The 13760-nt window shown below is 39.2% G+C and overlaps 1 protein-coding gene across 13 annotated transcripts in view; it reads left to right on the top strand.

Moving 5' to 3' along the window:
* The window catches only part of HERC4 (HECT and RLD domain containing E3 ubiquitin protein ligase 4), a 153140-nt gene that overhangs the window by 109215 nt on the left and 30165 nt on the right, over positions 1-13760 (top strand). For all 13 annotated transcript variants that reach the window (XR_011382418.1, XR_011382419.1, XM_002718458.5 and 10 more), the window contains one exon: positions 5094-5213. Coding sequence is in view for 11 of the 13 variants with exons in the window: in XM_002718458.5 (XP_002718504.1) it covers positions 5094-5213 (120 nt within the window). In the remaining 2 variants the exon portion in view is untranslated. The remainder of the gene's footprint in view (positions 1-5093; positions 5214-13760) is intronic.

The following is a 13760-nucleotide window of genomic DNA, read 5'->3' as shown; positions in this document are numbered from 1 at the left end:
AAGCAGAATAATTTTCATAAATATACCATCACTTGTTAATTCTAAAATCAAAGGCAATTCCATGTATCCACTCTTGTCACAGTAGTGGTCTGCAAGAAAACATGCCAAAACTTATTGGCATACAGTAATATGCATTTATTCTCATTTCTTCTAGAGTTGGTTCTGTTCAGCATGAGGCTTAACTGAGGTTGGCTGATCTTCACAGGGTTTGTGTGTGACTTAGCTTCAAGCTGCATCTTGGGTCCATTTTTGTTCCATGCTCCTCTCATTCTCCTTGGACCAGTAGTTTTAGCTGGGACAAGTATATACATATTTTGTCTCCTTTTACCTCATGCTCTTCTCTCTGACTAGAATATTATTCCTCAAACCTTTTTTTAAAAACATTTTGCACTTACATCCCTCTTAAATTTTTATTTATGATATCTTCAATCTTAGAGAAACAGATATAATAAACACCTGTACACCTTCATTGTCAATTTAACATTGTCAACATGCTATGCACATAGACATATATAAGCATTTTTCTAGATAACATCAGTCCCATTACGTCTCTTAAAGAAGTTAACTAAAGCTCTTCAGTATCCTCTAGCTATCCAGGCACGTTTAAATATCAAAAATATTTTAATATCATTGCTTTTTAAAAACTAGAATGTGTCAAAATTTGGTTTAATTGCATTTGTTGAATCTTACTCTTTTATAATCTATAAACATATTCATTTATTTAGACATTTTTATTTTCTTTCAGCATTTTATAGTTTTCAGACATCTTTTTAAAAATTTGTTTCTAAGGCAGGCATTTGGCATCATTGTTAAGATGCTGATTAGAATACCCACATACCATATTGGAGTGCCTGGGTTTGAGTTCTGGTTGTACTCTCAATTCTAGTTTACTGCTAATGTGTACCCTGGGAGGCAGAAGTGATTGTTCAAGTAATTGGGTCTCTGCCACCTATGTGGTTGGCCTGGATTGAGTTTCCATTTCCTGGCTTCAGTCTGGCCCAGTCCTGGCTATTACTGGTTTTTGAGGAGTAAACTAGTGGATGGGAATCCTCGGTTTATTTATTTCTCTCTGCCTCCCGACTCCTTAAAAATTAAAAAAAAAAAAAAAGTTTATTCCTAAATGTTTTGTTTTTTGATGTATTACAAATGATAATTTTAAAATTTTTATTGCCAGTTATTTTTGCTGATACAGAAAAATCCAGTTGAATTTTGATCATTTGATCTTTTTTCCCCGTGTTCCTTTTTTTTTTTTTTTTTTTAAGGTTTATTTATTTATTTGAAAAAGTTACACAGAGAAGAAGAGGCAGAGAGGTCTTCCATCTGCTGGTTCACTCCCCAGTTGGCTGCAGCAGCTGGAACTACACCAATCCAAAGCCAGAAGCCAGGAGCTTCCTCTGGGTCTCCCGCATGGGTACAGGGACCCAAGGGCTTGGGCCATCTGCTGCTGCTTTCCCAGGCCAAACAGAAAGCTGGATTGGACGTGGAGTAGCCAGGACTCAAACTGGCACCCACATGGGATGCTGGCCCTGTAGGCAGCAGCTTTACTTGCTATGCCATAGTGCCAGCCCCATTCCTTGCAGTCTTGATAAATCATTAGTTCTGATCTCTTAAAGATTCATTTGAATTTTTAATAAATGCAAAGTTATTGTTTTCTTGCTGAATTTTACTAAGATTTCCAGTACAGTGCTAAATATACATGGTTATGGTGGTCATCCTTTCCTACTTCCTGGTGTTTTAAAAAAAGCATTTAGTATTTTTAATGTATTTATTTGGAAGGCAGAGTTAGAGAAATCCTTCATCCATTGGTTCAATCCTCTAATGGCTGCAACAGCTGGTGCTGACCATGCTGAAGCCAGGAGCCCTGAAATCCATTGGGTCTCACATGTGGGCGCAGAGGTCCAAGCACTTGGGCCATCTTCCACTGCTTTCCCAGGCACATTAGCAGGAAGCTGGATTGGATGTCGTGCTCATATGGGGAATACAGGCGTTGCAGGCAGCTTAACCCACTGCAACACAACTCTGGCCCCAGAATTCACTATTTTACTAGTTAAGTATGATAATATCTATGAGGGTTTTTAAAAGCTTTTTTTTTTTTTTTTTTAACTTATTTGAGAGAGACTGTGCAAGCTCCCTTTTGCTGGTTTCCTTCTTTTTAATGTGCCTGAAGTGGCCAGGACCAGGCTAAGCTCAAGTTGGCAGCTGGGAACTCAATGTAAGCCTCCCCGAGGTTTTTTTTTTTTCTTTTCTCTTTTCTTCCTTTTTCTTTCTAGATGCTATTTATCCATTAAAAGAAGTCCCCTTCGATTCCTGGTATGGAAAGTGTTTATTATGAATGGTGTTGAATTTTGTCTGATGTTCTTTTCCCATCTCTTGAGATAAATGATTGTTTCTGCAATGCCAGCTCCAGAAAATATTTGTTTTATAGTGTAGCCTTAGTCTTTGGTAGATAATGTATGCCTGGATCTCAGGATAGGACTTTCTCAGAGTTCATGATGCCCCTGTTGCCTGTGGCAGCCAAACTCTGCTTTGGATCCTTTTGTGTCTTCTGTACAAGTTTGTTTGCTCCTCCTGCCATTGCTGCCATCTCTAGCAATAGGTAGTCTCTAGTCTTAGTGATACAAGATTCTGAATCCTGGGACAATTCTTGCCCCTCTTTCTTCCAGGTAGTAATTCATATTCCTTCAATATGGCATGGGGTTTGCTTCCCTTTCTCTAGTGGCTTATGGGTTTTGCTGTATGTGGGCACCCAGTAGATGGATGGAGGTCTATTGAAAGAGTCTACCTGCAGATTGATTGCCTGGGGCTCCCAGGGCTTCTGTGCTCTCCAGTTGCCCTACATTCTGCCTCAAGTAATTTCTTAAAATTTTCACTGATTCTTCTTGTATGACTAGTATTTTCCTTTTACTCTCCCATGGTGGACTGTTCTGACATCCTGTTCCCCACTCCTGCCCTTTTTTTTTTTTTTCTTCTTAATTTGGAAGGCAGTTACAGAGAGGTGGAGGCAGAGAAATCTTCCATCCGCTGGTTCACTCCCCAAATGCTGCAGTGGCCAGCACTGCAGATGGTGGCTTTACCTACTACGCCACAGTGCCAGCCCCCATCCTGTTCCTTTTTAGAAGCTCTCTAGCCTGGGGCCGGAGCTGTGGCACAGCGAGTAAAGCAGTAGCCTGCAGCATCCCATATGTGCACTGGTTCGAGGCCCGGCTGTTCTGCTTCGAATCCAAATCTCAGCTATGGCCTGGGAAAGCAGAAGATGGCCCAAGTCGTTGAGCCCCTGCACCTTTGTGGGGGACCCAGAAGAAGCTCCTGGCTCCTGACTTTGGATCAGCTCAGCTCTGGCCTTTGCTGCCATTTGGGGAGTGAACCAGCAGATGGAAGACTCCACTCCCCCACCCCCCGCCTCTACCAGTAACTCTGCCTTTCAAATAAATGAATCAATCTTAAGAAAACAAATAAAAAAAAGAAACTGTCTATCCTTAGTGTTCATGCTGCCTGGTTATTTTGTGACTTTAGCTTTCTGGTTGATTTAAGAAGTTTTGAGTATTTTAGAAGTATTTTTATTTAATTGAAAATGTTCTAGGATTTTGCAGATATCTTTGTTTTTAATTCCATTGTTGACAGAATATATTTTGTGTACTTTTATTTCCTTTAGATAAGCTAAAATTTCTTTTAATTATATATAAATAAATGTGTTTATTAAGACCGGAATATGGGCTCTCTTAATGAATATGCCATGTGCAGTTACTTAGTGAAGTGTTCTTTGTCAGTAAGTTTAAATTGGTTGAATCAGTTGAGGAGTACTAAAATCTCCAACTATCATAGAGGCTTATGAGCTTCTCCTTATGTATTTTGAAGTTCAGTTTTTTGGGATTGGTAAATAAGTCCTTTTATCATTATGTATTGTGCCATTTTTCCTATGGAAATGCTTGTCTTGAGCTCTAATAAAAGCCTCCCACCTGCTCTATTTTGATTTGTTGGGTTTTTGAAATTTACTTTTTAACCAAATCTCATGTGCAAAGACGTAAGGGGAACTTTCACAAATATTTTGGGGATTCACCCTCTGGATTACTTTCTGTGGTTCTTCCCCCCTCACCACCCCATGATGGGAAAAAATGTGGACCTCACATATACTTTCCTTGTTTAAAAAATTGTAACCATTCTTGTTTCACTACTTTGGGTTGATCTCAATGTTTGTAAATAGCAGTTTTTTCAAATATGTGATACAGAGTTTGATTATTGTTGTAGAAAGTACTCTACCATTTCTAGCACCAGAATTCCTCTTGGCTCTTTTAATTCAGAGTAACTCCCACCTTTTTATCCTCCTTATATTGACTTTCTAAAAGAATCTTGCCCATTCTTGTAAATGTGCCATAATCAGGATTTGTCTGTTTCCTCGTGGTGATGTCAATTTGTTTCTTTATTCCTTGTATTTCCTGCGAACTGAGTTTAAATCAAGATATTTGATTAAACTAGGGCTAAACCTTTTTTCTTCGAAAATGGTGTCTATACTTCCTGTTGTATTTTATTTCTGCAATCACAGTATTTCATTGTACCAGTATTGGTAATTAATTTGATCACTTAGATAAGGTGGTGTACTCTAAAGAATTATTAGTTACCTTTGTAATTAGTAAATAATCCCTGGGTTAGTAATCACACCCTCTTCATTTTCCTATCTTGACTACATATTGCCTTGTATATTCTAATGATACCAGATACAGAATAACACTTAACAAGCATTAGCTATAATTATTGTTAATTAGGTCCCATTTCCCAACCAGAAGTACTTAATGGTTTCTAGTTTCTGTGTACTACACTTTAATGTTACATAGCTCATGTTTTATTGTGGTATAAAGACATTTCTTCATTTTTTTTTTCTAATGGATTTTGGGGTAATAATTGGAAACGTCACATCTTAAAAATCTTTGTGTCTCCCATAGCACTTAACTAGCATTTTGCATATAGTAGGCACTCAGTAATTATTTTTTATAGGAGAAAATTAAGAAATCTCTAAAGCTTTTTTCTTTTTAAATATAGTTCAATTTCTGTTTTAGGTGCTGAAGTTAATGTTAATTATATTTATATTTTTTCCATAGGTAAATGAGAAAACGGGGCAGATTATACAGTATGATAAATTTTATATACATGAAGTACAAGAATTAATAGACATAAGGAATGATTATATCAACTGGGTTCAACAGCAGGCCTATGGAATGGTATGTTTCCTGTACACTTCATTTTTGCATATTGTATGTTTGAAACAATGACTTGTTTTTGAAACAACAGAGATTTTTCAGAACTTCTGTTTGGAGTTTATTTTTTTAAACAAAAACAATTGCAAATTGTGTATTTCCAAACAAACATTTCACTTACCAAAGTCAAACCAAAGAGATAGATAACGCTTTTCTGAAGAAAAGTGCTAATGTGACAAGAATTTTCAAGTCTTACTTATTTTTCATGCAATTGTTTCTTGTTACTCTAATATTAAGAATACTAGAGTCCCTGATACTGAAATTCTTAAGAATACATTAATTATTGTGAGATCTGTGCTTCAAAACCGGAGGAGAACACTAGGACCACTGGTTCTAGTTTTAATGTTCCCTTTTATGTGTTTAGTTTTATTTCAGATTTTAAAAATATATTTCCATGTGTGTACATACTTCTTTCCATGGGGCTAAATCTTTAAGATTTAGATATTTAAGATCCATCACATTAAAGTAGTAACATAGTCTTAGAAAACTTGCATTGGGCACCTAAAATCTTATATAGAAATGGATGTACAATAGCTAGATATAAAATAGTGAAGTACTCTTATTTGCTGTTCATTTTAGTAAACTTGAGGCCAACTTTTCTACTCCCAAAGCAGGTAATTTAATATGTGTGTTGGTGGTTATGGAACATAACTTTTCATTGCTTGCTAGGCACCAGCTGTAAGCTTCTTGTGGGTAGGCTGTCTGTTTATCAAGACCTCTGATGGTGTCTGAAGTGTGTCTAGGAGACGTATTTTGTTACAGTAGTTTTTGAGTAGCAACTTGTTGGTTAATGCATACAATTTTTAGTGTATTCTCAACTGCAGGAATCAGATCACTTGCAGATCATTTTTTTCCTTCGTCTGGTGTTTGTGTCTGGACTAAGACAGACCTATTAATTTTTCTCTGGAGTAGGAGGCTAGAGGATGGGAAGCTAGGTCAAGTTTACTGTCATTCCACATGTTTAGGTCTACTTATTTGCTCATAAAATAAACACTGAGAATATGCTATGTAATAGACACTGATGTAGGTATTGGAGATATGATGGTGAATCAGACAGATAAGGGCCTTCTTTATTATGGAATTTGTAATCTAGTAGGCAAGATTGACAGTACTCAAAGCAAAAAAATGCCAACTAACAATATGTACTATATAGAGAATTAAAATGAGGGACTGTTGTAAAGACTGGTTTCTGGAGGTTGTATAATCAGAAAAGACTTGTCTGGTGAGGTGTGAGTGGTAATCTGAATAACAAGGAACAGCTCTGTAAGATCAGAGCAGAAAAGAATTTCAAGAAAAAATGAACATTAAATGAATGTCTTAGGTGAGAATGATAAAGTAGACATCTTTGAAGGACAGAAAGAGACCATTATGACTAAAATATGGGAATGGGGAGAATTTTGGGGAGGAATCAGAGAAATCTGTGGGATCTAGAGGATGGAGAATTTAGCAAATTAGGATTAGAAGTTTAGATTTTATATGTAGTGTTGCAGTTAGTCCTTGGTAAATAATAAGCAAAAGGATATATAATTGATATTTTTGAGTAATTATTTTGTTGGCTGTGTGAACAATGTGTGGGGAATGGGACAAAAATGAAAGAGGGAGGGAGGCAGTGAAAAGGCTGTTTTAGTGGTAGATTAGGGGAGAGAAAATGCTGGGTTTGACTAGAATAGTATTGTGCAGGTAGAAGAAGGCAATGGACTTGAGCACCCCTGAGGAATAAAAGGGACAGGAATCATTGTTGGATTGGATTTTAAGTGAAGAAAGGAGGGAAATCCACAAAGAAGATTTAGCCTGAGGTGGCAAGGTGAAGTGTAGAAGGAAAAGTTGGAGAGTGTTAGGGAAACCAAAGTAAAAAGGTGGAGAGACTATGTTACCCTGCTGAAGAGAAAGATAAAATTGGTTACTTCAAGTTCAAGAATGTTTTAGTGACCTTTTTTACCTCAAAGATTATTTACTTGCAAGGCAGAGTTAGAGATAGCTTCCATCTGATGAATCATTTCCCCAAATGGCTGCAACAACCAGGACTGGACCAGGCTGAAGTCAGGAACCTGAAACTTCATCCAGGTCTCCCATATGGGACGCAGGGGCCCAAATACTTGGGCCATCCTCCACTGCTTTCCCAGGTGTATTAGCAAGGAGCTGAATGGTAAGTAGAGCAAGTGGAGCTCAAACTAGAGCTCATGTGGGATGCTGGCTGTTTACCAGTTGCACCACCATGCCAGGCTCTATTGCTAACCTTCATAATGCTACTTCAAGGTTGAGATGTTTTGCTAAAAAGAAATTTGGAGGTGAGGAAACAACATCTGTTGATAGTACTTGAAAGTATTGAAATTGAATAGGAGCAAAATGGTGGAGTGGTAGTTGAAGCCAAGGGTAGTTTGTGTGTATGTGTGCTTCTTTTGTTTTTAAAGATCTATTTAATTATTTGAAAGTCCGAGCTACTTGAAAGAGCTACAGCGAGAGAAGGAGAGAAAGATCAGTCTTCTCTCTGTTGGTTCACTTCTCAGGTGGCTGAAATGACCAAGGCTGAGCCAGCTGAAGCCAGGAGCTTTTCTGGACACACACATACACACAACACACACATGCAACAGGGGCCCAAACAGTTGGGCCATCTTCCACTGCTTTTCCCAGGTCATGAGCATGGAGCTGGATCACAAGTGGAACAACCAGGACACGAACTGGTGTCCATATGGGATGTTGGCATTGCAGGTGTTGGGTTAATCCACTTTGCCACAACACTGGACTCTTGTTTAGTTTTTTAAGACTTGTTATTTGAAAGGCAGAGTGCCAGAGAGAGAGAAAGAAATACCTTCTGTCTGCAACAGCTGGACCTAGATCAGGCTGAAGCCAGGAACTTGATCTGGGTGTCCCATGCGGGTGACAGGAACCTTAATACTTGGGCCATCTGCTGTAGCCTACCAGGTATATTATCAGTAATTTGCCTCAGAAGCTGAGTAACTGGGACTTGAACCAGCAGTCTAATTAGGGGTGTGGGTGTCCTAGGCAGTGGCTTAACTCACTGCACTACAGTCCCCACCCCAAGGGATGTTTTTTTAACAAAGAAAAGAAATAATTGACCTCAGGGAATTTTTAAATATTTAATTTTCCTTTCCCTATTTGAATTAAATCTCTGACCTTGGCAAAGCTTCTCAAATTCTTCTCTCCAGAGCACCTATAAGGGCAGAAAAAATCTATTACTTGAGGGTTTTAACCCTTCCTCAACAATACTTGACTGTAGGCTCATAAGCTGTCTTTGAATATATGCATATTTTGCATTTTCCTGGACATTTTATTGCAGTGTGAAAGGAATTAATTTAACATTGAAGAAACTAGTGCTTCAGAAAATAGGCGTTGTTTATCCTAAAACTTACATAAATACCTTGATATATCACCTACAATCTTTGAGTGGTATTTTTGAAATTAAGATGATAAATGCACCCTTTTTAAAGAACAATTAAATTTTTCTATATATTTGAGAGGAAAAGACAATTTCTTAGCAAGTCCAGCATTCACTTACTTGTTGTTATAATTACAGAAATAAATACACAGAGGCAGTTGTTTGGCTCAGTGGTTAATGTGCTGCTTGGGATGCCTGCATCCCATGTCAGAGTGCCTGGGTTTGAGTCTAGGCTCCTCTTCTGATCTACTGCTAATGTGTATCATGTATTCTGGGAGACAACAGATAATGGCTCAAGTAGTTGGGCCCCTGCCTCCCACATGAGAGACCCAGACTGAGTTCCAGGCTTCTGAGTCCACAGCCCTAGCTGTTGCAGGTATTTTGGGTCTGTTCTTGCAGATGAGAGGTGTCTCTCTCTCTCTCTCTCCTCCTTTCAAATAAACAAATACATTCTAGAAAATAAATGTATATGTACATTAAACTAGTTCTAAACTACTAATGTTTAACTCTTTAAAGAAGTACATTTATAATGATAATGTTACCAATTTGGAATCAAGTTAGTGTTTAGTCTGAAAGATGATTATGTTCTGACGGAATCCCAGCTCACAACCTAGATTACACAGTATGAGAGTAGTGTGACGTAAGAGTGCATGGGTCAAATCCTACCTTAGCATTTCATAAACACCCTTGGGAAGATCATTCCTTGAGATTTCATTTCCTTTCCTATAAATTAAGACCATGATACCTGCCTTATACAGTTATTGGGGAGATTAATTGATTGGGGAGATTAATTGATTAATTGATATGCTGTATATGAAGTACTTAGGATAGTTCCTGCCACAAGGTTAAGTCTTGAAAATGGTAACCATGATTATTGGCTCTCTTGGCAATTGGTAGTAGCTCTATTTTGAGACATCTGATAACTTTGTCTCTTGCTGTCTTTTTCTGTCTGCATTATAATAAAACATCTGCATGGGGTTTTTTTTTTTTTTTTAATTTATTTCTTCATGTATTTGTTTGAAAGGCAAAGAGAGACAGCATGCTCCTATCCACTGATGACTGCCCAAATGCACATAACAGCCAGGGCTGAGTGGAGCCCAAGCCTGGAACTGGGAACTCGATCTAGATCTCCCACTGGATGACAGGAACTCAGTTACTTAAGCGATCACCCTGCCTTTCAGGGTCTGTATTAGCAGGAAGCTGGAGTCAGGACAAGAGCAAGTACCTGAACCCAGGCACTTCCACATGGGACACAGGTGTCTTAACTTAGTGGTTAAGACCTACCCCTGAGATGTCTTCTGACCTCACTTATTGAGCATGTCATTTAAGTGTTAACTCTTAGTTCATTACGGAGATCCTGTTTAGTGCCAGTTAGTTCATATGGGCATTGGAGTTCCACAATAAAACTGGGGTTATGAATGAGTTACCCTGATTTTAGGATATTTAAAAAAATTTTTAATTCTTAGATTTTTTTTATTTATTTGAGAGGTAGAGTTACAGACAGAGTGAAACAGAGAGAAAGGTCATCCATCTACTGGTTTACTCCCCAAATGGCTGCAGTTGCCGGAGCTGGGACAGCCGGGAGCTCGGAGCTTCTTCCAGATCTCCCACACAGGTGCATAGCCCAAGCACTTGGACCATCTTAAACTGCTTTTCCAGCCCATAGCAGAGAGATGAATTGGAAGAGGAGCAGCTGGGACTAGAATTGGCACCCATATGGGATGTTCATGCTGCGTGCAGGGGCTTAGCCCACTATGCCATGGCACTGACCCCAAAGTCTTTTTGATTTTTGATGTAAAAATGCTAAATTTAAAAATCTCTGGATACTTACAGACTCTCAAAGAATATATACCCTGGGGATCTAAAAATTAGTTTGAGAAACTGTGTGCATTTTAGGGGATAAACCAGCAGATAGAAGATCGTTGTCTCTCATTCTTTGCCTTTGAAAATAAAATGAAAGATAAGTAAAAACGTTAAAAATAAATAAATTCGATAGTGCTGTCATCTAAACTCATCTTAGTATATAACTGTATTATCGAACTGAATTTCCAAAGGATGTTGTTTCTCTGCCACTGTTTTCTCATAAGTGAGGCAGTAGAGGACTACCTATTTCTGAGTTTTCCTCTTTGCCTCATTCTCTCTGTTCTCAAATATGTGGTTTCTGTATTGAGAGTTGCCTTCTATTACTTTACTCTTTTTTTCAAGATTTATTTATTTACTTTGAAAGAGTTAGAGAGAAGGAGAGGCAGGCAGAGAGAGAGAGGTCTTCCATCTGCTGGTTCACTCCTCAATTGTCTGCAACGGCTGGAGCTGCGCTGATCCGGAGCCAGGAGCTTCTTCTGGGTCTCCCATGCGGTGCAGGGGCCCAAGGGCTTGGGCCATCTTCTACTGCTTTCCCAGGCCATAGCAGAGAGCTGGATTGGAAGTGGAACAGCTGGGTCTCAAACCAGCGCCCGTATGGGATGCCAGCACTGCAGGCGGCAGCTTTACCCGCTATGCCACAGTGCTGGCCCCCTATTACTTTACTCTTTCAACCACATGTTTTCCCTTTCCATTTATACACAGAGTAATAATGAACAGATGGTTGTGGCAGCGGAAGCTTATTCTTTATTTAATTTGTGAAGTTGGTTTAATACCATATCCTAGAAATCAGAATCCAGAACTCATGATTTGGTTTGTTCTAATATGCCTCTGGGGCTGGAGGGATAAGATTCTTAGTGGCTTTATTAGTGGGTTGACCATCATGTTGACCCTATTAAGTAAGGTTCAAAAGAATCTGCCTTAAGGACATAGGGTGAAATGAGTGTGTGTATGTATATAGTTGTATACATGTGCAAATATATATATATACCACATATATAAGGTGTGTATATGTATAAATACATACATATGAGGAAACTTGAAAGTTTGTGGAAAATGGAATTCAAAGATCAGTGTGAAAGCTTAAAATATTCTTTGGTAGAAAATAATAACTGAATTATAGGAAGTATGTTTTCTCTAGTTCTTTTTCACCTCTTTCTTGTTTTGTGTTTTCTTGTTAAGTCATTCGTGCTCCTGCCAGTTACTGTATATAGTCTTCTGGCTTTTTTCCCCAAGACTTTGATCTTGACTGTCGCTCCCCCTCTTCGTGGAGGAACGACACTAAACCCTGCCTAGGCTTCATATCCGAGTCACGGCACCATTATGTCGCTCCCCCTCTTCGTGGAGGAGCAACACTGAACCCTGCGCTGTTCTTTCTGTCTGCTCGGCCCTCCCCGGGTTTGCTGCTGGTTCTTCCCGGGTTGGCTACTATCCCTTCCACCTCCGTGGAAGGGCAGTTCCCCCTGGCCGCATTCCCCACTTCCGCAGGGGAGCGGCACACCGCCGGCCGGCTTTCTCGGGGGCTGCACGGGTTCCCTTAGATGTTCCCCATAGATGTTCCTGGTGCATGCCGTCTCTCTCCTCCTTTATAGTCCTCCTCTGCCAATCCTAACTCGGCTGCCCACACGCCGAGTACGCTGCTCTCCTCCAATCAGGAGCAAGTCCTACAGTTTATTAGTTGAACTGGAGGCAGCTGTGCGGAAGCTGTTTACTTCTCTCCCAGCACCATATTGTGGGAGAGCAGATGCATAGAATAAGTCTTAATTCCAGTAACAGTCTAGTCCGGTTTGCTCCCCACATTGACTATGAAACTGTTCTTTTTATTTGGACTACTTCACTTTTTCTTTTTCTCTCTCTATTGTCACCTCTTTGCAAAATAAGATATATTTTCTCTCTCCTCTTCCTTTTTCCCCTCTCTCTCTCTTCAAGTTTATGATTTTTCACTATTTTCTAGGTCCTTTTCTCAGTTGCACATTTCCTTACCATCCTTTAACTTTGCTCTGAAGTGTTCATTATAAAAATTTAGTGATAATTACCAGCATCTTTGTGTTACGGTGACTACCAACATTTGCTCCCAACGTTTGCTTTTTTCCCTTTGTTATTACCTCTAATAACTCATATGTATCATCAGTGTGTATCTCAGAAGAAAGCATAGAAAAGGCCTATCCTGGGTCTTTCCTGTTTGAATTACAATGAAATTCAAGCTAAATGTTTTTTTTAAATTCATATGCATATTTTTAAGAACTATATATACTTATGTGAGACATATCAGATACAAAATAGGCACTAATAAAGATACTGTGAAAAATTGGTGAGAATTTTAGTCTTTGGTATTATATATTTGCAAATGTACATTTATAAGTTATAAATCTTACTCAGTTGTGCTATGTATATAAACCATCACCATATTTGTCTTAGGGAATTAACTTGTAGGCTTTTTGGCTGCCAAACTGGCAACATGATGTGTTTACTAGCAAAATTTTTTTTTTTATTTTTTTTTATTTTTTGACAGGCAGAGTGGACAGTGAGAGAGAGAGAGACAGAGAGAAAGGTCTTCCTTTGCCGTTGGTTCACCCTCCAATGGCCGCCGCGGCCGGCGCGCTGCGGCCGGCGCACCGCGCTGATCCGATGGCAGGAGCCAGGAGCCAGGTGCTTTTCCTGGTCTCCCATGGGGTGCAGGACCCAAGCACCTGGGCCATCCTCCACTGCACTCCTGGGCCACAGCAGAGAGCTGGCCTGGAAGAGGGGCAACCGGGACAGAATCCGGCGCCCCGACCGGGACTAGAACCCGGTGTGCCGGCGCCGCAAGGCGGAGGATTAGCCTAGTGAGCCGCGGCGCCGGCCACTAGCAAAATATTTATAGGAAGATAGGTAGGTGTAAGAGCTGAGTATACCAGTGGAAATATTACCATAATTCAGCTTCTGTGGGTTAAAACTCTACCTGAAGTATATTAGTGCTTCCTTGCATCTTTGTATTTCCCAGAAGAGTTCATCTTTGCTTTAGGAAATCTCTGTACCTTTCTCAGTTTTGCTGTGTACTGTAAAACTGCTTTAAAAAGTTAGTCTTTTTAAAATACACTGATACACTACAAAAGGATTTCAAATGTTTCTTTTAAATTGCCTTCCAATTGAACCATGTGTATGTAATCTGTAAGGCTTTTTTTTTTTTTTTTTTTTTTTTTTTTTTGCTGAACAATCTTTAGACACTATCACTTACTATCTGCCCTGAGAATACTTATGTAGTAATAGCTTAG

The sequence above is a fragment of the Oryctolagus cuniculus genome, chromosome 15 (assembly GCF_964237555.1).
Source record: "Oryctolagus cuniculus chromosome 15, mOryCun1.1, whole genome shotgun sequence".
In the NCBI taxonomy this organism is placed as follows: domain Eukaryota; kingdom Metazoa; phylum Chordata; class Mammalia; order Lagomorpha; family Leporidae; genus Oryctolagus; species Oryctolagus cuniculus.
Note: the sequence above shows the minus strand (reverse complement) of the source record. Positions and strands in the feature narration are given on the sequence as shown.